At 43.0% G+C, this 26,617-nt stretch overlaps 1 protein-coding gene across 2 annotated transcripts; it reads right to left on the bottom strand.

The window, feature by feature from the left end:
* Positions 1 to 4,302: 4,302 nt before the first annotated feature.
* LOC133714098 (protein FAR1-RELATED SEQUENCE 3) lies at positions 4,303 to 11,813 on the bottom strand. Of its 2 annotated transcripts, none has more exons than XM_062140174.1 (6): positions 11,501 to 11,813; positions 9,012 to 11,341; positions 8,776 to 8,865; positions 8,346 to 8,495; positions 7,530 to 7,646; positions 4,303 to 4,634 (listed from the first exon to the last, which is right to left on the bottom strand). In XM_062140174.1, exons 2-6 carry the CDS (start codon positions 11,250 to 11,252, stop codon positions 4,590 to 4,592), a joined length of 2,643 nt encoding a protein of 880 aa, XP_061996158.1. In that variant the 5' UTR covers positions 11,253 to 11,341; positions 11,501 to 11,813; the 3' UTR covers positions 4,303 to 4,589. The 2 variants fall into 2 exon arrangements, with proteins under 2 accessions (XP_061996158.1, XP_061996157.1); XM_062140173.1 differs by having other exon boundaries at positions 9,012 to 11,312.
* Positions 11,814 to 26,617: the final 14,804 nt, after the last annotated feature.

Genomic DNA, 26,617 nt, shown 5'->3' with positions numbered 1-26,617 from the left:
ACCAGATTAAGCAAGATTTGATAACGAATAGATGGTACTATCATACATACAATTTTATTTCTTATCTGCTTTATATCTCGCTCTAGGAGTGGAAACGTATGTAATGTGTTATTCTGGCCCGAGCATTCTCAATGACAAATGAAGAAGTTCATTGTTTCAAAAAAAAAAAATATGCATATATATAATTTGAATATTTATTTTTTATTTAATACAACCAATTTTTTAGCACATCAAAAATCACTAGATCGAATTGTTAGAGCAACTAAATCAAACTGAATAATTGCGATTAATAAATACCAATTAATACACAACTTGCGATCGCAATTGGCATATTTAAACACAAATGAGCATATTGTACGCTCACGCGCATAGCACGTGCATGAGAATTGTAGAATTAACAAATAACAAGAAAACACTACTAATGCAAATATAATCAAGATGTTCTTTTTCGATTACAATATAATTTAGAGTGTGAAATTTACACTCCTTATTTTACAATCCACACTCCATGTTTCTTTTTTTAATATCTTAAGTTTTGTTTTTTTTGTAGTGCATATTGTAAAAATGTGATGTTGAGATACTAAAAAATGAAACATGAAATGTAAATTGTAAAATGATGGGTGTGAATTTCACTCTCCAATAATTAAGATATTTTGAGCAATAGAGGATTTTTTTTGAAGTAAAGGTTCATTGCATTAGATGACCAGCCAAAAAGCCAGAATCTACAGACACTTAAAAGACAGAACAACAACTTCCTATCTAAACACTGCAAACTCATTACAAGTCTAGTTGAGCCCGCTATTAAAGTAAACCCATAAATAAAGAACACATCCGTGTCTTCTGAGGAAAAATCTTTTTCTAGCCCTTCATCCGCCAGGCACGCAATTGTGGTACGAAAGGAAAGATACTTTCCAGCAAACAAATAGGAGTCAATTCCTCATCTAGACTTACAAAACTTACAAGCATAAAGCATCATCAATTATTTTCCATGTAGACCAAGCACACTAGCCAATATCATAGGGTAGGTGATGGATAAGACCATATAATAATTTTTTTTATTATACAAAAAAACAAAAATAAAAATAAAAATAAGAAAACTCTTCATGTAGGCAGTCGACTAACTCGGCTCATCCGACCGTTTAAATATAAAGGGTGTGGTTTCCTAAAAAAGACGTGTCAATTTCACTCTCTGTGCATAAATTGTTGGATGTCTATATTTTGATTGATTGGCTGGACAGGCCACTCAAGACTTTTCCTACAATCGATTACTTACAAGGTGTGGGTCCGTATCTGGTTGGGTTTCGATTTGTTCAGTATACCGTTTCGTTTCGAGTCTCTTGGGCGGTGATGTCGAGGTGGTGGTGGTTGCGATCGTGGGATCTGCATGTGTTTGCCTTGCAGAGGAGTTGGAGTCTAGGCTTGAGCTGGACCAGCTTCTATTAGGCCTTGGACTAGGCTTCTCCTTTTAGGTCATAGGGCTGCTTTTAAGTTTACGTTTTTTTTCTTTTCCAATAAATCTCTACCTTGTTTGGGGAACTAGCGGGTTTAGTCCCAATCCAGGCACTTAGGGTGCTTTCTTATGTTCTAGTTTGTTAACAAATTAAGCAAGATTTGATAATGAATGGATGGTACTATCATACAAACAATTTAGTTTCTTATTTGCTTTATATGTCGCTCTAAGTGTGGAAGTGTATGTAGTAATGTGTCATTCTGGCCTTATTCTGAATGACAAATGAAGATGTTCATTGTTTCAAAAAAAAAAAAAAGTATATATGTGTGTGTGTATGTGTAATTTGAATATTTATTTTTTATTTAATACAACCAATTTTTAGCACATCAGAAATCACTAGATATAATTGTCAGAGCAACTAAATCAAATTGAACAATTGCGATTTGCATATTAGAAATACCAATCAATACACAACTTGCGATCGCAGTTTGCATATTTAAACACAAATGAGCATATCGTACACTCACGCACATAGCACGTGCATGAGAACTATAGAATTAACAAATAACAAGAAAACACTACTAATGCAAATATAATCAAGATGTTCTTTTTCGATTACAATATAATTAGAATAGTGAAATTCACACTCCTCATTTTACAATCCACACTCCTTTTTTTTTTTTTTAATATGCTGCCATCACGCTTTGATTAATGAAACTGTCGAATACAAATGAGCCTAAATCCCTTATTACAATAAACATCTAGAGAATATCCTGAAATAATATCAGGAGTCTCTACAAAATTCATGTATTCTAACAAGCACCAATTAGCAAAGAGTGCACTACTGGCTACTCCATTTGTTCTGACATAGCGGTGACATATAAAGGAAAGATAACTCGAGTACAACGAAGCATAATTACTAAAATCATAGCTTTCCCACTATGTTGCCGCTGAAAAATAATTTCGATGACACTTAGTTTCATTATGCTAATAGGAGGTTGAGACCATTTAACAATTGATCGTTGCCTCGCTAGGCCAGACAAGACACTTATAGTGCACACATAGGCATTTAGCCCGACTAACCCTACAAAATACATGTAGAGACTTATTACACGCCAAAGGCGAGACAATACTAACCAAGTAAAATAAATAAAACTAATAACATAAATAAAACAACCAACCCAGACCGGGCCCAAAAGGAGGGCCCAAGCCCAAGCCTCTACCAAGGAAAACAGGGAGATCCATGCTGCTAGCCTGGCCCACCACCACGATGGCCTCCACCGACATACCACCAACTGCACTGCGCCGCCGGAGTTACCGGACCGCCGCCATCATCATTCCACCCTCCCTACCGCGCCATGGACCCGCGTCGGCCCTGTCAAACCAGATCGGATTGATCTGATCATACCTGATCCGCGACGCCGCGCCGTGACCAACGCCCAGCCTCTGCCAAATAAATCCATCCCCAGATCAGATCGAAAAGAACTAATCCAGATCAGACTGATCTGATCAGACCTTAGCCACGCCATCACGACCACCGCGCCACCCAGCAAGAGCCGGCCTCGCTCCACCCAGCCATTTCGCCGACCAGACCACCGAGGGACACACCAAAGCCCGACAACCTCCGCGATCTCCCCCTTCCTCACCACAGGAACCACCACAACAATCTCCTCGATCCGATCTAGACGTCTATCGAGGACTCCGACTTACTGCAGACCCACAAGGGACCGACAAAGGCCCATCCGACTACCGCAGAAGGGCTCACCATCAGACAGGAAGGAACAAACCAGGTTTTCTCTTAGGCGCGTGAACTAGCAAGGCTTAGGCTCTTAAATATCTTAGGTTTTGTTTCTTTTTTTAATATCTTAAGTTTTGTTTTTTTTGTTTTTTTTTTTTTTTTTGTAGTATAGATTGTAAAAATGTGATGATGAGATACTAAAAAATAAAACATGGAATATGAATTGTAAAGTGAGGAGTGTGAATTTCACTCTACAAATACAATTAAGATATTTTGAGCAACAGAGGATAATTTAGAGGAAAAGGAACCTACAAAAGTAACAAAACCAGCTTATTACATACAATGTATAATCCCATCATAGATGCGGGCCAAAAACAAAATTCTAATCGTAGATCACGGAGCCAAATCAACGACAATGAAATATGTGGACTTTTTTCCATTAGGGTTTAGGGATCGCAATTTCTACCAGTTAGTTACACAAGGAAAATAGAGATGATCGCAATTTCTTTTTGAAGAAAATATTCAATCACATAAAAAAAAGAGACCCAAAAACAAAACAAAACAATTTCTAGATGTCCCCACATCTCACCTAATTCTTCCTTCACTCTACCCTGCATAAGAGTTATCCACTTTGCCAATTTTTTTCACTGAAATTGGAAACCGTCAAACTTATGAAGCAAAAGAAAATTTTAAAATAAAACCAAGGGGTGTTGACCCAAAGTCCTGAGAATGATTAATTTGTACCTTTCAAAATTGACAATAGAGCTCGTTCAAAGAAAAGGATGACAATAAAGAAAATTTATTTCTATTGTTTGTTAACCTCCAAGACCAATATCGCTTCAGAACAAGAAATTTTTATTGTTTTCCTTTTAATACCCAGGGCAAAAGAGATTTGAAATGAATAAAAAATGGGCTTGAGAGAAAATAGAGAGATAAAAGATGAAAAACATCAACCAAGGAGGGAATAAAAAATAGTGCGACTTAGAGTTACTTGTGTCGCAGCCCAGTGGGTCAAATTTCGCCAATCATCTGTTAGTTTCCTTTATGATATACTCTGAAACTGTGCCAAAAGCCGATAACTGCATGAAAGAGAGCTTGTCATACCAACTTCAGCTATCACAATTAACCCTGCCAATTTCTATTGAATAAAGTTGCTTTCTAATTCTGGGATCTCGTAGATTCTTAACCACATTACACCTATGAAATCTCTATGATGCTTTGGATTCTCAAATTGGATTCAATACATATACAAAATGTTGACAACAAGCTTACACATAAAGGAACGGAGGACTATTCAATTAAATGTGGAACTACGAGCATCCTGAACCTGCTACGCCGTCTTCTTTCCAGGTGGAGATGCACCTTGGGGTACAATATGGGAAGTAAGCACACAAAACGCCCTTACTTCCGCTGCTTTTTAGGTTGGGACTCTGAATGGACCTCGCCCTGCAAATTTAAACTTTTTCAGTGAATAAGATAGTAAAAAACTGAGTAAGCACTCAAACAATAAAATCAATACACAGAAAGATTAACACAATAATCGTGCAATTCCCTGCTTAGTTGCAAAACCACATTCCAGGATATAGGCTTCTGATTAAGCTCTTCCATGGGTTTATTGGTAAGACTTCTGATTTCCCAAGATATAATATGCATTCATCAACATCCAAATTTGCGTAAGCAAATTTCCAGCATGCATAACAAATCCATAATAGCTCATAGCCAATCAAAAATCTAAGTACCAAGGATGTAAAGTAGATTCAGATTTCTGTAGCAAATAGCTTTAATATTATTGTATCTAAGATAAATTACATTTATCAAGATAAAATGGCTATAAAATGATTTTCCATCCATCCCTACAAGAGGCAGATAACCATTAAGTTTTCATGTTCTTTTATTTTATTTTATTTTAGGTTCTTTTTTCCCACTGAAAGCTAGAGAACTATAGAGGAAAAGGGAGGAAGGAGAAATAAAGAAACAAAAATTACAAAAATTCACAGAGAGAGAGAGAGAGAGAGAGAGAACCAAAAAGAAAAGAAAAAATTAGAAACCTGAAAAGGTAGAAAGGTAGAAATTTGAAACATAACAGTTTCAAGAGAACGAGAAGATTTATAGCTGCTGCAGTTTTTGGAGAAGTTATAGTAGAGAACCACATTTCCCCCATCCAAAGCAACAATAAGAAGAAAATATATGACCCACATTTCCACCAACTACATTATCTTCCTTATGACCCACAAAACATTGATCCACAAAGGAACCACCAGCCCTCGCATAATGTATAATTGTATATACTGCTTTCTGAAAACCATACAAGGCATCAAACACCTCCACAAATCACCATAAGTGCGTCTCTGGATCCTTGAAATACCTCACATTAAAGGGTAAGATTTTTGCCGTAATTAAAGATCACCATGCAAACTTATGTTTACCTCCATTTAAAGTTGGCTCATTCATGCTATTATGCGGCTCAATCAATTGAATTCCATGTATTTCCCCTAGTCTTTCTGATAAATGTGATTGAAATAAGCATTTCATTATATACAGTAGTATTGAGTTAATGTACTACAGTACAAATAACAAGGCATATACTATGATGCTAAGCTACTAAGGTTGAGGAAGTGGATTTTTCATTACAAAAGATCTTTATCATGTAAGAGATCTTTCATTGTCTGCTATCTTTTAAAGTCTGAGAGTACCAGTGGGATGATGTTCTAGTGAGATGGTACCTCATTGTCTAAATAGGAAGATTTCATGTTTTTCAAGTTTCTAAAACTGTAGCTTCACAGGCAGCTTTGCAGGAAACTAGTAGTGATGCAGGACAAGTGGGGGAAACCTGATGAACAAGGTTTTCTCAGTAGACTCTAGGGTTTAGGGTTTATCGCTGTAAGGGTCTGGTTGTTTTGGAAGCAGTGGAATTTTATGAAAATAAGGATAGGGAATCGAGAAAATAACATGATAAAAGCTACTAGCATTACACCAGTAGGGGAATAGGATAGAACTACTAGCATTACCCCAGTAGGGTTCTAGGCATCACCCCTAGAGGCCTTAGGCATCACACCTAGGAATAGGTAGCATCACACATAGGGTTAGGTTGCATCACACCCAGGGTTAGTTGCACCACACAAACCTGGAGAGAAGCAAAAGCTTTCAATTTTATTAACTCCAATTTGAACTGAAAACTAAAGATTACAATGCCTTGTGTAGGGAGGTTAAGATAAATCTAGAACAAAGATAAAATCCCAATAGAAAGAACCTTCCTATTCTGCCTTAAGAAGAAATCTAGCAGTAATTCCCAATACATCAGCCTTTATTAAACTTCCCCAAACCAACTAAGAACCCAGCAAGGCCCATTACCATTTACAGGATGCCTAATCAGGCCTTCAGCATTGGAATCCTATTTTACGAGGCTTTGAATAAACCCTAGAGGTCTTCCACCTGCGTTCTTCATCAAGTAGTCTTTTCTTGTAAAAGGGATGCAGCGGATAGATTGTTATTTGGTTTTTGTCTTTTTCCTATTGTAAGTGGACTCCTTGTCCACTCTTTCACTGCTTGCAGCTTTTTATTATAAGGAACAAAACTTTCATTGAGAAAAAAAAAAAAAATATATATATATATATATATATATATATACAGATCCTATCCAGAGCGAGGCATCGCTCTGAAGTTAAAGTGTGAGGTTGGAGTTTAGGGTCACTTTTCGGTCGCATATCCACATCTCGACCGTTCAGTTTTTAGGTACTGATATATAGATCATCTCTGCAAAATTTCAGCCAAATTGATGATCTTTAAGGTATCTAACTCGCTTAAACCAATGGATGAACTGAATCTGTCAAACCTGAACCGTACTAGCTTTAAGGCAGTTATCAATGCCTTAATGACTATCAATTTAGCTGAAATTTTGCAGAGATAGGCGGGTTCTGAAGCGGACGTCCGCACTTCGCTAAAGTGCGGACGCCGGCGCTGCAGCCCAGCTCAGGCGTCGACGGCGGCGCGAATCGGGCCGGAAGGAGGCCGGAAGCATCCCAGACGGCTTCTGGGCACCGTTCGAGGTCGGAGGAGGTCGGGGTTGCCGGTTTCTGGGCAGCCACCTCACCTGCAACTGCAGGTTCTGTGCAGCACCGGAAAACCCGTCGCCGGCGACTCCACTCGACCGCAGACCCCTGGGCTCCCTCCGGCAAGCCGCGCCGCGCCGTCGTGGCCTGAGTTGGGCTGCAGCGCCGTCGTCCGCACTTTAGCGAAAGTGCGGACGTCCTCTTTGGAACGCGTCCGTATATATATATATATATAAAATAATAAGATCTTTGTCCACAGCTACTAGAATGAGAATTGGTATAGAATGCTTACAGCGGTTGAAAGCTGCTCGCGGATATAGGCCATTGATCGTAGCATGGCTCCTAATGTATCCCTAGACACTTGAAACTTTACCTCTGACTCCCCTGTAGTTGTCTCTGTGTCTTGAAGCTGAAGAAATAGGTAAAAGCTTTATATTAATAAATCAAAAATTAAAAGTAAACAAGTGACAAAACCCCACTCAACATATGTAAGACAAGCAAACATATTTGTTTTTCCTCATTTGGACGACAACGACCACAACAACAACAATAATAAAATAACCATAAACTAAACACTTCTGACACTATTTCAGCATTAAGTGAGCAAGCACCATTATGCACATAAGCACATGTAAACATATCAACTACTGCCGACCAAAGAAGTCACTTAAAATCAGTTAATGTTGATACCAACCGGACAGACTCAAAATCAAGTTTCACGCTCACACAGATATATCACGTTTACTTTTCAGAAAATTCTCTTATCCCCTTCTCTCTAGATCTGAGCTCACTTGATCACCCCAATGACATTATCCTGAGATGGTCAACTCTATGTTCTTCAGTTTCGAGTGACATTGTCACACATACAGAGAGAGAGAGAGAGAGAGAGTAGTTTGAATTTGAACTAGTTTGAATTTGAACACGGACTAGACTGCTCTGAATTTGAACACTAATCTATCATTCCATATGACAAAGATCATCACAAATGCACTTAAAGTAATCAACTAAGAACACTACGGTAACTTCAAACTGCAACACCCATGGCTACCGAAAGGGAGGCAATGAAATTGAGAATCCAAATTCAAATTTGAATTATTGGTTTTCGTACCTTTAAATTTATAACAGCGACCTTATTAGCTGGTGTTGAGAGCTGATCACTAATGTAGGCCATAGACCTCAACATTGGCTCCAATGAAACCCTTGAGAGCTGAAACTTAACCTCTGATTCTGCTGATGGAGTCCTGCTATAATCTTGCAACTGCAGTGGTTATAAGCGAAACGTTTAAGAAAAAGAAAAATGGAACAGTTGCTCAAATGCAAAAAAGTTGTGACAGTATAAAGCGAAGCGGTCTGCTATCCCAATACTATAGGTCACAATTAAATACACAATAAGCAGATATCTACAAAATGGCCAAAATAATATCGTAAATTTAAGGGACTTCATGCATAAATGCACTGATATATGCAGCACGGCCAACATGTCCTGAATGGAAAACTCAGAAGTCACAACTTGTTTTATGATTTGATCATACACGCACCTTGAGGTTAATGACAGCTACTCTGTTTCCTGGTGCTGAATTCTTGTTCTCCATAACCCAAGTCATTGACTTAAGATGCGGAAGTACCACCTATAGAAAAGCCCAGATAAATACCATGACCTTGCACTCAGAACCCGAGGATAGACAATCAAAAAGAACACAAGGATATATGCAAGAACAGAAACCAAAAAAAAAAAACATAGAAACATAAATAATTAAAAAGAAATTTTCCTTACCATATTCTCAGGAGTACCATCATCCCGTAGAAGGGAAACCGGGGCCATTCGTGGCAAATTCAAATCAGAAACAGTTTGAGCTGGTGCACCAGCATCATTAAGATTAAATCGCCTCATAACTTCATCTTGGCGTGGCCACAACAAAGGGGTCATATCTGAATTTGATGTAGAGTTTTTCTTGTCCTCATAGCCCGTCCCAGTAACCTGAGAGCTAGGAGGTGCAACTTTAGCTACATTTCTCTTCACAACAGAAACCTTCTTCCCACCATCTCGAAGAGCAGTCATTGCTGCATTATGAGTTTCTGTAGTAGTAGCCCCATCCTCTGCATATCTAATGGCTTCCCGACACAGATTGTTATACCGTAATGTCAGAGAATCTTGGTCATGCAACTCACCACTACGTTCATCTAGGCCAGTTCCATTCTTTGCATTTCTTGTCCATCGTTTCAAAATGTAATGGGAAGGTAGTGTAAGCACATTTGTAACTGTAAAGACTGTTAAAACATGTCTACAGAGAATACCTAAATACTGAAACAATTGACAACTACAGTTGGCTCTCATCTCAGGATAGTTTAATGTAACGATGTAGGCCTTGTGGTCATCCTCAAATTTTGCAACTCTGAATGTGCTAATAGCTCCATCACCTTCAATTCTATTTGCTGTGTACACAAATGTTTCAACTAGCTCTTCTTGAAATTTTGCAAAAATTTTTCTTGTATACAGATTGGCTGCCTGTTTCTCCATGGGCGATGGTGTTCTCAATACTGGTGTAGTGCAGATTGTATCAAAGTCAGCTTCCACTTCCCTTTCAAACCAGTTCTCCAATGCTCTTTCATACTGCCTAAAGAACATTGGTAATGTGGTCTGCTGATTCACATAGCCTTCAAAGAAGGAACCATCATACCCTTGATTGGGAGATATGGTGGCAAAAAAGGAATCCCGGAAATACACAGGTACCCATTGAGCACGAGCACTATATAACGATTGAAGCCAATCATTTCTCCTGAGATCATACTTATCAAGGATACAACCCCAAGACAATTCAAACTCCTCAATCGTTTCAGTCAAATTGATACAATTATAAAGTTCCACCTGAAAATTGGGATGTGCATGGCATACGTGAGCCAACCTTTCCTGGCCTTCTCTCAAAACATGCCACTTGCTAATGCAGTGGCGAACTTCCGGAAACACCTGAGAAACTGCTGTCTGTATGGCTCTGTCTTGATCAGTCATAATAGATACAGGTGGGCAATCATTCATTGCGGTAAGGAATGTCTTGAATAACCAAATAAAAGATGCTTCTGACTCATCTAGGAGTAATGCACAACCAAACAAAATTGTCTGACCATGATGGTTCACTCCGGTAAATGGAGCAAATGGCACTCTATACTGATTTACTCTGTATGTCGTATCAAGCGTAACAGCATCACCAAAATGAGAGTAAGCTGCTCTTGACCTTGCATCCGACCAAAACACATTACCCATGTGATTATCTTCATCAAGTTGTATGGCATAAAAGAAACCAGGGTTCGCAGCCTGCATTTTCTTGAAATACTCCAGCAAATTCTGAGCATCCTTCCCTAATGTCCTCCTTCGAGTAGATGGCCGAATAGAATTTACTGCAGCAGCATTTTTAACTTGCCGATTTGATTCTGCAGATGAAGTATTCCTAACTAAACGGTTTTTCTCTACAGATGCACGGTTTCCATCCATGGAGACATACATAACACCACTGGGAACAATCCCCACCCCTTGATATGCTTCAGCCACGTTCTTGGCAGCACCAGCAAAATGCCGGCGAGGCCTGAGATAATGCACGGGACCAGGACTCACTAATGCATGACTATGCTCCTTGACAAACTTTGTCGCAAGCCATCTGTCCGGACCCTTAGACTCTATCCTAAGCATCGCATCGCAACTATCAGCATGTCTTCTTTTCAAACCCTCTCTGCCACACACAAACTCACGGGCAGTGGTTGTTCCGTCAGGATTAGAACGACTAGATTGACCAACTTTCGAGTTAAAACCCAGACGTCTGGCGTATTCGTCATACAAATTCTTGGCAGCATCTTCGGAGTGAAATTCCATACCCACATATGGCTCAGGAATCTCCCCCTCCTCGTCATGAGCCTGAGTATTTTCACCATTATTCACTTCTCCACCTTCACTACGTTCGGCATCACCGTCATCTCCCATTCCACCATGCCCTACTGCTCGTACATCAATCACTTGAACATCCATATCAAACTGACTATAGAAATAGCACCATTACTACTTAGAAAACCTAGTAGAGTTCACAATCTGCACACAACCCCACGCACACAAACAAACTGATTCACAGTTAGCTAGCCAATTGCGAATATCCAAATCATTTTCAGGGTTTTATGGAAAAACTCGTTCAAGAACACACTAGTAATACCATAACAAACCGAAATTGAAAGGTGAAAATCGAAACAAGTTAGAGGGAGGAGGAGGAGGAGGAGGCACACCTTGAAGCTGTCATTCCAAGACTGTGGAGAAATTTGGCTTTCCTGGCTTGAATTTTGGAGAAGGAGAAAGCTAGGGCCTAGGTACAATCTTGAAGTGGAGATGGCCGGCCGAGCTCGGCGTTCTTGGAAATTAGGATCTCTATTTCTCTGGAGACCTGTTTGTTTGGACGAGAGGAAAAGCAAGTGTGGAAATTAGAGACGAGAGAGAAAGAGAGAGCTGGGGAAGAAGGAGGAGGAGGAGGAGGAAGAGGGCGGTCGTGTCTGTCCGTCAAAAAACAAGAGCACGGTAAAGGAATAAGATTGAAGGGCTATTTTTGTTATTAATCGACAACAGAAAATATTTAATAAGGCACATCGACCAAAAATACAAATGACCAAAATATCGACCATCATGGAAATATTGATAGTTCAAAAAATTGAAATTTTGAAGAAAATATCGAATATCGAATATCGATGGAAATTTTACTAAAATTTTAGATAAAAGTTATATGATCAGCTAAAAGTATATTAAAAATAACATATTAGAAAGATGTTAAAATTAATATCGATGCTTGTAAAAAACGGAAATTTCGACTAAATATCGGGGATATCTTAGATATTTTAGTCTTTGAAAAATACTGAATAGAGGCAGTGTAGTAGGAGTTTTTTCTTGTTTTCTTTTTCTCTTTTTTTTTTTTTGGGTATAAAAAATGGTGGTCGGGTGGAGTACTGTTTCGGAAAATATATTATCAGTATCTGAACAGTGTCCGTCTGTGCAAGGAGGCCGAGACTTGCCAACATGACCACACCACATGCTTTTATTCAAGAGGTTTGAGGATTGGTACAATTGTTGGACTTGCATGGTTCAAGTAGTTGAAGTCCAAGTGTCCAATACTCAAAAAGCTTGGTCGGGATATAATTTTGGTTCCATTGCTGAATTAAAAGTGATTAAGAAAATTGTAACTTCCGGATCTTGAGTTCAAAATTTTGTATGATTGTCCTTCCTTATGGAAATAATTGAACCACGTGCAAACAATGGAATGGGAATGTGAATAAAGATTATGGGAGTATTGTTTGAAAATATTATAATTTGAAATGAAAAATACTTAGAGACACCAAAAAATTATACCAAATGACATAGCAAGTGCCGGCGTAAACCCAGTCGGAGTGCAGGTTGCAGGGTGGAATCGCTATCCAAATCGTGAGGAGATCCGGCCGATGATGAGCAGCGTGGGTGGGACGTCTGGCGGATGGGACTGGTGTCGTTCTCCCCAAGGCGGCAGGAGGTGGTGGCGAAGGCGGGATCCGTTGGGCCCAGATCGGATCGGAGCGTTTCGATTGGGTTCGGGATCTGATGGTCTTGGCGGCGATGCTTGCTGGCGTTTTGGGAAGGATGGGAGGATGGAGGAGCGGCCTGTGCTTGCTCGGTGCGGTGGCTTTGTCGCTGGTGGTGGGACGGCGGGGGTGTTGCTTGCGGGTCGGTGGCGTGCTGCCTTCAGCAGACTCCATTCTTAGTTTGGGCTTAGTGGATTTTGGGCTTGGGCTCTGGGCCCAAACTCTGTTTATTTTCTGTTTTATTATTTTTTGTTATTATTAGTTAATTATGGCTATATGCCAGCAATAATATCCTACATATATTGTGTAGGCCTAATCGGGCTATGTGTCTGTGTATGCACTCTACGTGCCTTGTCTGCTCTAGGCCGGCGGCGAGTTATTTGCTTCGTCAAATGGGCGCTACCGCCTAGTGGCAGGGTGAGACTAAGTGTCGTCGAATTTACTGTTCGGCGGCAGCATAAGAGGAAAGCTGTGCTAAAGCAGGTAATTATGCTATGTTGTACACGGGGTACATATCGAGTTATCTTTCCGCTATGTCACTGCTATGTTAAAGCAAATGGAGTAGCTATTTGGGCACTCTTTGCTAGTTAGTGCTTGTTAGAATACAAGTCTTCTGTAGAGATTTCTGATATTATTTCAGAAAATATTCTAGATGCTTATTGTAATCAGGGGTTTAGGCTCAATGTCCCCCCCCCCTTGTATTCGACAGTTTCATGGCTTGAGGGCAGCCGCACCAGCCCTTTATTCAAAAAAAAAAAAAAAAGACATAGCAAGTGCCACATCATCATTTTACACATAAAAATTTTCAGCAATATTTCCCTCTTGTAATTTTCTCATTATCAAAAAATATTATTTTTATTAAAGAAATTAATAATGATTTCAACTTGGGTTAATTCTTCTACTCTCCATGACTCCAACCCTGTTCTTCCAAGCAAGTGCCATGGCAGAGCCATGGAGCTGGTAGTATTTTATCAACAACAAAAAAATGTAGATCTAAATTACACACACATGTATGTATTCATGAACCAATCAATTAATTAACGGTTGTAGTTTTTCATTTTCAATGATCGTTATGATCTGAAGGATATGACAATAATAACAAGATTCCACAATCTCATATCACCCACACGTGCATACTTAGTTCCTCCTCAATACCGACTACAAAACAACGAACACTTAACAATCCGTATAAAATCCAATTCGATTAAGACCTCAATCACATTATAACAATGAAAGAAGATGATGGAAATTCAACGAATAGCTGGAATACAATTCCAGGAAGTCTGAGAATTTCTCTTCATGCTTGCCATGAGTTATGGGGATTAGGATTTCTTCTTATTATTAATACGAGGAAACAAGGGATTTTGTGGAGCATGTACGCGAACTATAATGCTAATTGAAAATGTGCAATGGAATAAGGAATTGGTGTGCTGACATATGTTTCATCATTTATTCTTCATTTAAGCTGGTTATGTAGTTTTTCCTAAGCATGAGAATTCTCAATTCTGTTGCATTTGGAGACTGTTTGTATTGGTTAACTGCAGAAATTTGTTTTAAATGTATATATGATTTTAAAGCTTATTGAGTTATTGTTAAAAGAAATTTTTATTATTTTTTATTATTTTTTTTTTTTTTGAAATAGGGTCAGTACGGCTGCCCTCAAGCCTTGACCATTAAAGATGTGGCATAGTGGAATTTAGATTCCACAAAATCAATGATGTGGCATTTGGGATCCAAATTTGGTAAAAAAATTTGGGATATGTAGCATCACTCATTTGAAATTTACGATTGACTATGAATTTTAATCTAGATATTGAATCGAGAATTTCAAAGAAATTATCGTAAAGTATTACTAGGGGATAAGTGTCTAAAACAAATGTACAACTTACCATAATCATATAATTCAAAAAAATAGTTCAATGTTGTAGAGAAACTGAAATTGAGAGAAATTTTATGTCTATCCTTATTGATAATAGGGGCCTCTTTATATAGAGATAGGGATGGCAAAAATCCCCATCGGGTAGGGTACCCATCGGGTATTCGACCCTAACGGGGAGAAATTCGGGGGAAATCGGGTAACGGGGATGGGGATCCCCAGTATTCGAATTATGAAATCGGGTACGGGGCGGGGATGGTATTTTGATCCCCATACCCATACCCACCCAATAAGAATTATCTGAAATATATATATATATATATATATATATATATATATATATATATATATATTTGATATTATTATGTTAATAAATATGTTAAAAAAAAGGAAGATTCTTTTAATAAAAGATCTTTATCAACATGTCAATTTTCCTTGATTGAAAAGTTTGATTTTAACTTCATATTTTATTGTATAAATTTTTATATAATAAAGGGCTAATTACTGTTTAGTACCCTATGGTTTGAGTCCAATATCGATTCAGTCCCTCGACTTTCAATTTCATCAAAAACACCCCTGTATTACCAAATCTCATCTAATAGGTCATTCCGTCAATAATCCGTCAATTGGAGCCGTTAACTCGCTGACGAGGCATGCCATGTCAGATTATGTGGGCCCCATCTATTAGGCAAAATGTCAAAATTGCCCCTGCCTCTCTCCCAGCTCCCACACCCACACACCGTCTCTCTCTCTCTCTGTCTCTCTCTAAATGCCCAAAATAATGGCCTTCTTCTCAAATCAAAACCAAATCTTCAGACCAAATTTAGGTTGGGTTTTTCTGATTTGATTCAATTGAATCGGAATGGTGGTGAAGATGATGAAGCGGTGGTCATGGCCGCCGCTAAATACAAGGAAGTACGAGGTGAGGCTGCTGGTGCGACTGGAGGGGTGAGATCTGGTGTAGAAGTGGCCGGCATCGCGGATGTGTCCGGCGAGGAACATGTCATCCGGGTACTATTGGTCGGTGCAGGCAGTCTGAAATAGGGGTCTCATGGCCCTCTGGAATAGACAAACTTGGTTCAGCTCCGCATGAAACCGGAGATTTTGCCTCTTCTTCGCAGAGGACGATGACGACGACGAGATGGTGGTCTGAAATTCATCAGTGTCCTCCACCTCTTCCTCCTCCGATGAATTCGACACCGTCTCCCACGATTCGGCGCTCATGATCAGAGAGCAAGAGAGAGAGAGAGATATTGTTTTACCCTTGGGAGATCGTCTTCACTGTGTTAGATGCAAGTCTCAGTTTCTGTTCTTCTTCTTTTAATTCAATTTGATTCTAGGTGGTCAATTCTGTTAAAAATTTTTAGTCTTTTTTTGTCTATGTTGGAGTTTAATGTTATTGGTGAACTGGGTTTGATGGTGTGAGACTGGAAGTGGAGGCGTAGAGAATGTATGGAGTTTTGGGTTAGTCGAAGGTCGGAGATGGAGGGGTGGCCATTGCAGAAGAGGTGGTGGTTCTCTCTCTATGGCCTGGGCCTGGGCCTGGGCAAGCTGAGTTCTTCTAGAGCTGGGAGAGAGGCAGGGGCAATTTTGACATTTTGCCTGATAGGTGGGGCCCACATAATCTGACATGGCATGCCTCGTCAGCGAGTTAACGGCTCCAATTGACGGATTATTGACGGAAGGACCTATTAGATGAGATTTGGTAATACAGGGGTGTTTTTGATGAAATTGAAAGTCAAGGGACTGAATCGATTTTGGACTCAAACCACAGGGTACTAAACAGTAATTAGCCCTATAATAAATTAGTAATATTGTTAACGGGGATTGGGGCGGGTACGGGAACGGGAACGTAATCCCCAATGGAGACGGGGACGGGGAATCCCCAGTATCTTATTACGGGGATTGGGGCGGGTAAGGGGATGGAGAATGAAGTCGGGTATGGGGATGGTAATTTAATCCCCTGACCCTACCCTCCCCATTGCTATCCCTATATAGAGGATTACAATGCATAGAATCTTAATCATACAAGGAAAGTAATCGTACATTGAATAGGAATCTAGATCCTTCTAATTTAACCCTATTACCACTAGGTCAAGTAACCTAGGGTTTGGGCCAAACACAAATTAGGGTTTACTTGAACACTCCCCCTTGTGTTGCCCAAACGCGGTGCTTCTCTTGTTGCCTCGTTAAAAACCTTGCCGAGTAACAAAAACCCAGTGGGACAAAAATAACCTCGGTCGAAGGGGAAAAAGAGCATAACACACCCTTCACGTTTCGAGACAAACATGTAGACATCTCCCCCTGATGTCTGCGCCTCCCCCTGATGACTACGATCATGGGAGTTCAGATAATTTCCGCAAGCCAATTCTTGCCACATGTTTCTCGAACGTGGATTTGGGCAATGACTTAGTAAATAAGTCTGCCACATTGTCCTCAGATCGAACCTGGTTCACTTTGATCTTGAGGAGCTTCTGTTGTTGCTGATTGTAGAAGAATTTAGGCGATATGTGCTTGGTATTGTCGCCTTTGATGTAGCCTTGCTTCATTTGTTCAATGCAAGCAGCATTATCCTCATAAATGCTTGTTGGCTCATCTGTGGTAGACTTCAAACCACAATTGCTTCGAACATGCGTAACTATGGACCGAAGCCATATACATTCACGAACTGCTTCGTGAAGAGCAATAATCTCTGCATGATTCGAAGAGGTAGCGACTAAGGTCTGCTTTGTAGACCTCCAAGATATAGCGGTCTTTCCCATGGTGAAAACATAACCAGTTTGGGAGCGACCTTTGTGTGGGTCAGAGAGGTACCCAGCATCAGCAAAACCTTCCAAAACACTTATATCATTTTGGGATGGGGAGAGGGAACGCAATCCACCATGTGTGGCGTCCCTGGCACTCGATGGGTCCGAATCTATCTTCTCTCTGTAGGGATAGAACAAGCCCATATCGATCGTACCACTTAGGTATCGAAAGATATCTTTAACACCAGTCCAATGGCGACGTGTTGGCGCAGAGCTATATCTAGCTAGCAAGTTCACAGCGAATGAGATATCCGGTCTTGTGCATTGTGCTAAGTACAATAATGCGCCTATTGCACTTAGGTAGGGCACTTCTGCCTCTAGCACTTCTTCATCGTCATCTTTTGGACGAAATTGATCCTTCCTTGGATCAAGACTACGGACGACCATTGGGGTGCTTGAAGGCTTAATCTTGTCAGTGTTGAAACGCCTAAGCATCTTTTGGGTATAAGCTGATTGATGAATCAGGATACCATCTCTACGGTGCTCAAGTTCTAAACCGAGGCAAAACCGTGTTTTCCCAAGATCTTTCATCTCAAACTCGGATTTCAAGTGTTCAGCGGTTTCCCTTAACTCTTTAAGGGTGCCAATTATGTTCATGTCATCGACATAAACCGCTACTATTGCAAATCCGGAACTTGTCCTTTTTATGAACACACATGGGCATAGTTCATTGTTGACATATCCCTTTCCAATCAAGTAGTCACTTAGACGGCTATACCACATCCGTCCGGATATATTGTTTCAATCCATATAGTGAGCGTTTCAATCTAATCGCAAACGCGCTCCGTGGTTTAGAGCCACTTGATTTGGGTAACTGAATTCCGTCTGGAATCTTCATGTATATCTCTGTATCTAGATCCCCATATAGATACGCAGTAACCACATCCATAAGCTGCATGTTCAGTTTTTCGGAAACTACCAAACTGACAAGGTAGCGGAACGTTATGACGTCCATTACGGGAGAATAGGTCTCCTCGTAGTCGATTCCAGGGCGTTGTGAGAAACCTTGCGCCACAAGGCGAGCTTTGTACCTTACAATCTCGTTTTTCTCATTACGCTTTCTAACAAATACCCATTTGTGACCAACTGGTTTGGTGTTGGGCGGTATTGGCACAACTGGTCCGAATACCTTTCTTTTCGCTAGAGAATCAAGTTCTGCCTGGATCGCAACTTTCCACTTTGGCCAATCAGCTCTACGTTGGCATTCATCAACGGAGCGTGGTTCGATGTCATCGGTCTCAATAATCTCACGCGCCACTGAATACGCGAATACATCATCAATGATGATGGAGTTTCTTTCCCACGTCCCATGTACACTAGTGTAATTAACAGAGATCTCTGCGTTCTTAGGGATAGGTTCTGACATTGAGGCGTCCCCCAATGATGTCTCTTGGACATAACCATAATCTGGAACATTCTCATGGGACGGATTTTGAGTATCGATGATCAAAGGATTTGTTTGTGCCTCATTCGCTCTCTTTCTAGGGCGAGTATCCTTCGAACCAATCGGTCTGCCGCGCTTTCTTGCGGGACCTGCGGCCATAGATGCCACATCATTGCCATGTTGGGCAATGGCGCCATCTCCTGGTGTCACAGGAGAGGCGTGATGTCCAGTATTTGGGACATCGATCCTTGCAGGCACGTTTGCAGCAGGTGTTAACGTTAGTGATCCGTGGGATCTCTAGTTAGCTTTAGAGAGAGAGAGAGAGAGAGAGAGAACGACACAAGCGAAGTATAGTGGTTCATTTCCGGCCTTAGCGGGAAACTACGTCCACTTGAATGTTTAACTAGTGTGTTCGGGCCTTGCGGCCCAAAGGGATTACAAAAGATGTAATGGGATCTCTGTTTAAGTGAGAGGAGGCATTCCTTTTATAGGTGAAGGAAGCCATCTCCTTTACATGGTTTTCGATGTGGGACAAGCAACCACCATTTCTAGTCTAAAAAGCATGTTTGTGAAGGCAACTTTGCAAGGCTGGAAAGGTGGCTTCCCGGCGACGGATTTGCAACTTCCGGATACCGTAGCGTAGCTTGAACACAGAGCTCAAGATGCAAGTAGCAGTTGGGCCTTACCATGGCTTGTGGGTGTCCCAAAGAGGGTGTTACTTATGCTTGGTGAGATAGCAAACTAGTCTCACTAGTAGAGGTATCTACAAGTCCCCGAAGTCCCCGAGTAAGAGGAGCTTCTTAGTTGGGGAGTTATAAACATGAAGTCATCAAGCATAAGTAACCGGGCGGCACGGAGCCCCTACAAGTCCCCGAACTCCGTAAGCAAGAAGGGACTCGTCAACCTGCACAACAAAGACAAAAAAAACAGGCATATGTAGAATGCTCGTTGCATTGGCCAACAAACGTGAGTTGCATTGATATTCGTTGGCATATATGAACGTATGGGGTGCGTGATACATGTTGATGTACACACGCAAATGGCGCCGAGTACGATCGATTATGACGTACAAACTCGAGAATGCGTATGGTCGTGTGAGCATATGGATTGCATATGATAAATGTAAGTTGCATGAGCGCTGCGAAGGTAAGCGTTTGTAATTCGTGAATGATGAATACGTGAACGCTTGTGTTTGTTTGGTTGTCGCTCGTATTAATGGAACGCGAAAAGAATTCAATTTGTCGCAAGCGACAAATGGTAGAAGAATTCAATGTTCCATTAACGTGTGGTGTGTCGAGTAGACATGAGTGTAAAGCTCGAGGACTGCCGGGAAGGCATGAGCGGAAAGCTTGTGAGCGGGAAACTCGGGGTTGCTGGGAAGGCATGAGCGGGAAGCTCGTGGGTTGCCGGGAAGGCAAGAGCGGGAAGCTCATGGGTTGTCGGGAAGGCAGGAGCGGAAAGCTCGTGGGTTGCCGGGGAGGCATGAGCGGAAGCTCGTGGGTTGTCGGGGAGGCATGAGCGGAAGCTCAAGGGTTGCCGGGGAGGCATGGGCGGAAGCTCACGGGTTGTCGGGGAGGCATGAGCGGAAGCTCAAGGGTTGCCGGGGAGGCATGAGCGGAATCTCAAGGGTTGCCGGGGAGGCATGAGCGGAAGCTCAAGGGTTGCCGGGGAGGCATGAGCGGAAGCTCGTGGGTGCCGTGAAGGCATGAGCGGAAGCTCAAGGGTGCCATGAAGGCGTGAGCTGTAAGCTCGTGGTGTCGCGAAGGCGTGAGCTGTAAGCTCGTGAGCGGAAGCTCGGGGGTGCCGTGAAGGCGTGAGCTATAAGCTCGTTAGCGGAAGCTCGGGGATGCCCTGAAGGCGTGAGCGGAAGCTCGGGGGTGCCTTGAAGGCGTGAGCGCGAAAGCACGGCGGTGCCGCTAAGGCACGAGAGCGAAAAGCTCGGCTGTGCTGCTGAGGCACGAGCTCGAAAAGCTCGGCTGTGCCGCTGAGGCAAGAGCGCGAAACGCTCGGCTGTGCCGCTGAGGCACTAGCGCGAAACGCTCGGCTGTGCCGCTGAGGCACTAGCGCGAAACGCTCGGCTGTGCCGCTGAGGCACGAGCGCGAAAAGCTCGGCGGTGCCGCTGAGGCACGAGCGCAAAAAGCTCGGCGGTGCCGCTGAGGCACGAGCGCAAAAAGCTCGGCGGTACCGCTGAGGCACGAGCGCGAAAAGCTCCCCGGTGCCGCTGAGGAGAGAGCGCGAAAAAGCTCGGCGGTGCCGCTGAGGCACAAGCGCGAAGCTTGGTGTTGCCATGAGGCATTAATGGGTAGCTCGAGGTGATGCCCTGAGGCATGAGCGTGACCGTTGCTAATTATGCTGGGCTGTATGTACAAGTCCCCGAAGTCCCCAGTCAAGGAGGGTGTTCTTGCGGGTTGATACCAAAGCGTAGCTTTGTGCTGTATATCAAGCATAATTAGTGCGAGTGCGTCGTCCATCTAGAATTGGTTGGAGCGAACGCTTTTGCCCTTTCGGGTGGGCCCCTACTAGGCCCGCCAGGGAGTCCCCCACTCCTGGCTATAGACCTCCGGATGGTCGGAAAATTGTTTGATGAGGGGAGCTGCGCGGAGCAGAGGGTGTTGGGTAGCGAGCCCAATCTTTGGTACCCAAGCGTCGGGGTTAACTGCCGGATCAATGGCTGCTGTGGGCTGTGTTAACTAGTCCCTTTACTATTTCTCGGAGGAGAAACTTGACTGTAATGCCGCGTAGTGGTCATTGTCATTATGAGGCGTTGCCTTACCGCTTGGCGGTTGGTCTGAATGAAAAATGATAAACACATAGAGCAAGTAATAATATTTTGTTCGAGTGTCCCATGTTTATTTAATTTTGCAATTAAATAGAAGCATGGAATGTGCAGCATGTACTTGTAGTGTGGATGCTAATAACATTTTGTATTTTTGTAGGCATGCTTAGAGATCGCTTGAGATCGATATAAGAAGCATGGCATGGCATGTCACATACACCGCAAGGCAGCAACTTAAATGAACATATAGGCATGTGTACTAGTGTGGTAGCCGACATGTGCATGCGTACTAGTAATTAAGCTATAGCCGTGTGTAGGCGTATAGAAAACATAATCCAAGTTCAATTATGTGGCCATGCTATTATAAATATGGAAATACGTGCATGTGGCACACAAGTATTGTAGTTTACACGTGCAGCATGGATAGGAGCACGAACGTGTGCATAGCTATAATGGTGGGTCATGTTATTTGATAACTAGTGTATAAAATCAAGGTGTAATTGCAGCACCGCCAGCACGTGAATAACCAAACATAAAGTATATGCATATCAATGCATAAAAAATGTGCACAGGAGATGCAAGCATAATTTATACATGGCATGATGGCATTGAATTATGGGTTTTTTACTTCAACAGTGTCTGAACTCTTCGAGGACTTTTGAAATGATACCTGAACTTTCAAAGTTATCAATGTGATACCTGGACTCATTTTTTCGTATCAACGTCGTACCTGCGGTCGATTTCCGTCTCAGAACCGTTAACTATGACCACGTGCCCAGCACGTGAGGCACTTAATGAGGTTAGAAGACTAATTTACCCTCAAAAGTATATACTTCAACAGTGTCTGAACTCTTCGAGGACTTTTGAAATGATACCTGAACTTTCAAAGTTATCAATGTGATACCTGAACTCATTTTTTCGTATCAACGTCGTACCTGCGGTCGATTTCCGTCTCAGAACCGTTAATTATGGCCACGTGCCCAGCACGTGAGGCACAAAATAAGGGTAAAAATGACCTTTCCTACTTCCTTTGGTTCTTCACGTGTCCCGTCGTACCTTCAGTTCTTCTTCTCCATTTCTATTTCCTTTTTCATCTGCAAAATGCAATCAGATGGGATGATGACATTTCCTAAAAAAATGCAAAACCCAAAGCAAAACTTGAATCCAATTCTCTGATGGACGGACACCGCCGAGGACTCCATCTCGTCGGAGTTCTCCAAGCACAACTTGCTCGACGGCTTTGCTTCTCTGAATTTATTGCAGGCCGGAGCGGTGTAGACGGTTTCACGACTCTTGGCCTCCAGATCTAAGACTTGGAATTTACCTGAGATTTCAGACAGAGGGATCAGATAGAGAGAGAGAGAGAGAGAGAGAATATGGCCGGCGGCAATCCAGACCTTCTCGTGTAGCTTACCGGAGATATGACGGAGGCGGGCCACGCCGTCGTGGCACTCGGCTTCCTCACCGCAACTAACATCGCATCATAAGTTCATGAATTTCAAAAATAGTCCGTGTCTTTGTAATTGAATCAAAATCTGCAAAAGTGAAGGAGACTGAGAGTCTTTATCTTTCTCTCTCTACAACTCTCTGTCTCTCTCTCAACAGCGGCGAAAAGGCGAAGGATGGTGATGATGGGAGAAAACCCAAAACTGATTTTTCCGCGACTGCGTGTCTGTGTATAACTATATCTATCTGTATATGATTTATCGAACAATGGGGCAATGATCATTTCACTGATTCCAGCTTCTAATCAATTTTTCCAAAAAAGAACCGGCCTTTGGTTATTTGCGGCTGTAATATCAGTACTTAGTGGGAGCATCGGACGAGGTACTCCGCCGAGGCAATTGGCGGCGGTCGGGGCGGGTGAGGAACAATCTGAGGGTTTTACGGCGGCGGAGGTGGATGACGGGGCTGACGGATGGGTTGCACGTGGGGCTTCAGGCGACGACGGGGCATTGAGTGGCGAGGAGCTTGAATTTTTGCAAGGTAGCCATATCGATCTAGCTGAGTTCAATGTGGTTGTAGTCAGGTAGTGCTTGGAAAGGGTTGGGTGGTTGAGAGAGAAGGTGAGATCTGATTTGCGGCCATGGCTTCCAATCAGAGGGGACAAATCAGAGGGAAGAAGACGTCAAAAAACAAAAACAAGAAAGAAAGAAAGAAAAAAAAAAAAAACAATACTTTTAAGGGTAAATTAGTCTTTTAACCTCATTAAGTGCCTCACGTGCTTGGCATGTGGTCATAGTTAACGGTTCTGTGATGGAAATAGACAGCAAGTACGACGTTGATACGAAAAATTGAGTCCAGGTATCACATTGATAACTTTGAAAGTTCAGATATCATTTTAAAAGTCCTCGAAGAGTTCAGACACTGTTGAAGTAAAAAAACCCCGTGAAGAACTAAAGGAAGTGGGAAATGTCATTTTTACCCTTATTTTGTGCCTCACGTGCTGGGCATGTGGTCATAGTTAACGGTTCTGTGACGGAAATTGACTGCAGATATGACGTTGATACGAAAAAATGAGTTCAGGTATCACATTGATAACTTTGAAAGTTCAGGTATCATTTCAAAAGTCCTCGAAGAGTTCAGACACTGTTGAAGTAAAAAACCCTTGAATTATTAACCATGCATCTGTTGACCATGTGTGCTAAGCCAGTTCATCCGTGTGAACACCTAGGCACGTGAATAACCAAATAAAGGGATAAGAAGACTTATCTGTGTGTGGCTCAAAGGCATTCGGTGTTTGAAGGAGCTACTCTCTGAGGTAATTTGTATCCCAGATTTTGAGTGTGTTGCCGACTGCGATTTCAGCTTGCAGGTTGAGTACGAAATTGGAATGGCGGCAGGGCCTTGTTCAGCGGCACAATGGTGTGGAGTGGAAACTCATTGAAGAGAGCCATGGGTGTATCAGCCCAGCGGTTGGAGCTCTGCCCAGCGATTGCCGGTTGGCGGAGCACTTGTCCAGCGGTAACGGAGCTCAGCGAAGGCTGCTCAGCGGTTAAATCCAGCGGTGGTGCTCGGCGATGCTTGGTGCTCACCTGGGGCTCGGCGGAGACTCGAAGTTCGGCGGAGAGTCAGAGCTCGGCAGAGACAGCAGACCTGGAGGTCGGCGGAGGCTCCGAGCTCCCCGAGGCTGGAGTGCAGCGGACCTGGAGCTCGGCGGAGGCTCCGAGCTCGGCGGAGCTGGAGTGCAGCGGACCTGGAGCTCGGGGAAGGCTCCGAGCTCGGCGGGGCTGTAGTGCAGCGGACCTGGAGCTCGGCGGAGGCTCCGAGCTAGGGGAAGGCTCCGAGCTGGAGTGCAACGGACCTGGAGCTCGGCGGAGCTGGAGTGCAGCGGACCTGGTCAGCGGTGTATAGTCCGGCGGAGGTGGCCAGCGGAGCCTTGTTTTAGCAGTGACTTCTAGTGGGTCAGCGGAGTTTGCTAGCGGTGGTGCTCGGCGGAGGTTTTGCTGCTGGTATATCCTAGCGGTGTTGTAGCTAAAATTGAAGTTGATGTTCAGCGGAGAGTCGGCGGAGACTTGGACCGGACTGGAACCTTGCTCGATGATATATTGTTGATGATCGCCGAATTACAACGCTGTTGCCATCACTGAGGAGCTGGGGGTCAGCGGTGTACAGTGTGGCGGAAGATTTTCCGGCGGAGGTTGCCTAGCGATCCACTTCCGGCAGAGGATGGCCTACTGGCGGTAGCAGTTGAGCTTGCTGGCAGAGGTGGAACTTTGGGCACCGGAGGGTGGCTAGCAGGTTGGCGGAGCCTTTGCCTAGCGGAGGTGCAGCCTTAGTCGGCGGAAGTTGTGGCCAAGCGGAGCTCAGCTAGCGGAGGAGAGCTGAGCGGTGGCTCCTGGCAGACTGGTTTGTCGCTGAGCGAGCGGAGATGGTGCCAGCGGAGGGTCAAGCGCAGAAGCTCAGCGGAGCGGAGGTGATGATTGAAGATGGAATGGTGTCCAGAGAAGGATTTGTTTGTGCCTCATTCGCTCTCTTTCTAGGGCGAGTATCCTTCGAACCAATCGGTCTGCCGCGCTTTCTTGCGGGACCTGCGGCCATAGATGCCACATCATTGCCATGTTGGGCAATGGCGCCATCTCCTGGTGTCACAGGAGAGGCGTGATGTCCAGTATTTGGGACATCGATCCTTGCAGGCACGTTTGCAGCAGGTGTTAACGTTAGTGATCCGTGGGATCTCTAGTTAGCTTTAGAGAGAGAGAGAGAGAAAGAGAGAGAACGACAAAAGCGAACTATAGTGGTTCATTTCCCGCCTTAGCGGGAAACTACGTCCACTTGAATGTTTAACTAGTGTGTTCGGGCCTTGCGGCCCAAAGGGATTACAAAAGATGTAATGGGATCTCTGTTTAAGTGAGAGGAGGCATTCCTTTTATAGGTGAAGGAAGCCATCTCCTTTACATGGTTTTCGATGTGGGACAAGCAACCACCATTTCTAGTCTAAAAAGCATGTTTGTGAAGGCAACTTTGCAAGGCCGGAAAGGTGGCTTCCCGGCGACGGATTTGCGACTTCCGGATACCGTAGCGTAGCTTGAACACAGGGCTCAAGATGCAAGTAGCGGTTGGGCCTTACCATGGCTTGTGGGTGTCCCAAAGAGGGTGTTACTTATGCTTGGTGAGATAGCAAACTAGTCTCACTAGTAGATGTATCTACAGCAAGTATGTGTGATCTCGTCACTTTGGCAACATCAGAAAACGCATCAGGTAGAGTGTCTGCTACGTTCTGGAGCTCGATTATTCTTCGCACTTCAAGTTCAGACTGTGCGGTACGGGGATCGAGATGAGACATAGTGGGGACAGACCACGACAATTCCTGTCGTTCCTGTTGAACATATGTGTTCTTATCTCCCCCTAACGATGGGAAGACTGTCTCATCAAAGTAACAATCCGCAAATCTAGCGGTAAAGAGATCGCCTATTAAGCGTTCAAGGTAGCGGACGATCGTTGGAGATTCATATCCAA

Source organism: Rosa rugosa, chromosome 6 (assembly GCF_958449725.1).
Source record: "Rosa rugosa chromosome 6, drRosRugo1.1, whole genome shotgun sequence".
Classification (NCBI taxonomy): domain Eukaryota; kingdom Viridiplantae; phylum Streptophyta; class Magnoliopsida; order Rosales; family Rosaceae; genus Rosa; species Rosa rugosa.
Note: the sequence above shows the minus strand (reverse complement) of the source record. Positions and strands in the feature narration are given on the sequence as shown.